The sequence below is a fragment of the Trichosurus vulpecula genome, chromosome 2 (genome assembly GCF_011100635.1).
Source record: "Trichosurus vulpecula isolate mTriVul1 chromosome 2, mTriVul1.pri, whole genome shotgun sequence".
In the NCBI taxonomy this organism is placed as follows: domain Eukaryota; kingdom Metazoa; phylum Chordata; class Mammalia; order Diprotodontia; family Phalangeridae; genus Trichosurus; species Trichosurus vulpecula.
The window spans coordinates 398,111,051-398,112,424 of NC_050574.1; the positions used below are offsets into that span (position 1 = coordinate 398,111,051).

Genomic DNA, 1,374 nt, shown 5'->3' on the forward strand with positions numbered 1-1,374 from the left:
TTTGTTTGTTTTAACTTTTTATTTTTAGTTTACAACACTCAGTTCCACCAGTTTTTGAGTTCCAAATTTTCTTCCCCTCCCTCCCCCTCCCCCCAAGACAGCATGGAATCCAATATATTTTCTACATATACCTTCATATCAAACTTATTACGCAATAGTCAAGTTGTAAAGAAGAATTATGACCAATGAAATGAATCATGAGAAAGAAGAAACAAAACCAAAAACAGAGCATTTTTTTTCTAATAGTCACTTAATTACCATTCATGAAACAGCCTGAGAATCAGGAAAATCAGAAACCTGCATATTTTAGTACCTTCACAGCTAAATTGACAAGATTTAGAGGAAACAAGGAATCATCTTAATTTGTGTGCTTAGTACCAAACTTACGGTTTCAAAATGGTTTCTTTGAAGCTTTCAAGGACTTCCTGTTTTTTATTCCATCTGAATCCTCTTCTTAAAAGCAGGCAACTGTCTCTTAAAGGCAGATCCCTTTTTGGCTAGCTCCACACCTTTAACCATTATTCAGTCTTTATCCAAACAAAATAGTTGCCATTTCAATACTGGAGTCACTCCCAGAGCATCAAAGGTGTGCTTCCAGAGGAAAGAATAACCAAAAACAAAACTTTATCTAAAATTTAGCAGTGTGGATTCAGCATTCAGGACAACCTAGCCATTCTGACTCCTCTACCAAAATTTGTATGCAAATCTTAGTATAAGTGCAGCAGACCAAGTAACATTCTGATCATCTGAAAATATTTTCTCTTATGACGTATTTGATATTGCAAGATGCCACACCAGCCGGGTGTCATCCATTACCTGAAAGCAAATAATAAAGGTCTATATGACCCTTTGTAAATAAACGTAAGGGAACCTTCCTCTGAAAGCTTGTAAATCAGTGGTCAGATAGTCATAAGTTCTATTCTTAACAGAAGAGACAGGTAAGATCTTGACTTCACAATATCTGGAGAAAAACTTGGAAGTTCAGAACTGATTTAATGTTGTGTCTTGTTAGATGTTCTCTGTGTGTCTGTTTGAAACTAAGTTTAGGAATAGTGGGTTCTTTATTTCAGATAGAAAGGGACCTTATACAATTAGAAAAATCTTTTTTTTTTTTTGTTTTGGGCAGGGCAATTGGGGTTAAGTGACTTGCCCAAGGTCACCAGCTAGTACATGTGTCAAGTGTCTGAAGCTAGGATTTGAACTCAGGTGCTCCTGACTCAGGGCTGGTGCTCTACCTCACTGCCCCACCCTAGCTGCCCCCATTAGGAAAATCTTTAAGAGAATGGGAAATATGTGTCTATTTTGTCTTGCTATTAGTGCTTTGTGCTAACCCATAGATAACAGGTGTTTTACCTCTGCCTTTTCCTTTGGCAT

The 1,374-nt window shown here is 37.1% G+C and overlaps 1 protein-coding gene across 1 annotated transcript in view; it reads right to left on the reverse strand.

The window, feature by feature from the left end:
• Positions 1 to 762: 762 nt before the first annotated feature.
• LOC118837248 (probable bifunctional dTTP/UTP pyrophosphatase/methyltransferase protein) overlaps positions 763 to 1,374 on the reverse strand; it is a 51,423-nt gene continuing 50,811 nt past the window's right edge. Inside the window, exon 14 of the mRNA XM_036744164.1 lies at positions 763 to 816. Within this exon, the coding sequence (XP_036600059.1) occupies positions 763 to 816 (54 nt within the window). The remainder of the gene's footprint in view (positions 817 to 1,374) is intronic.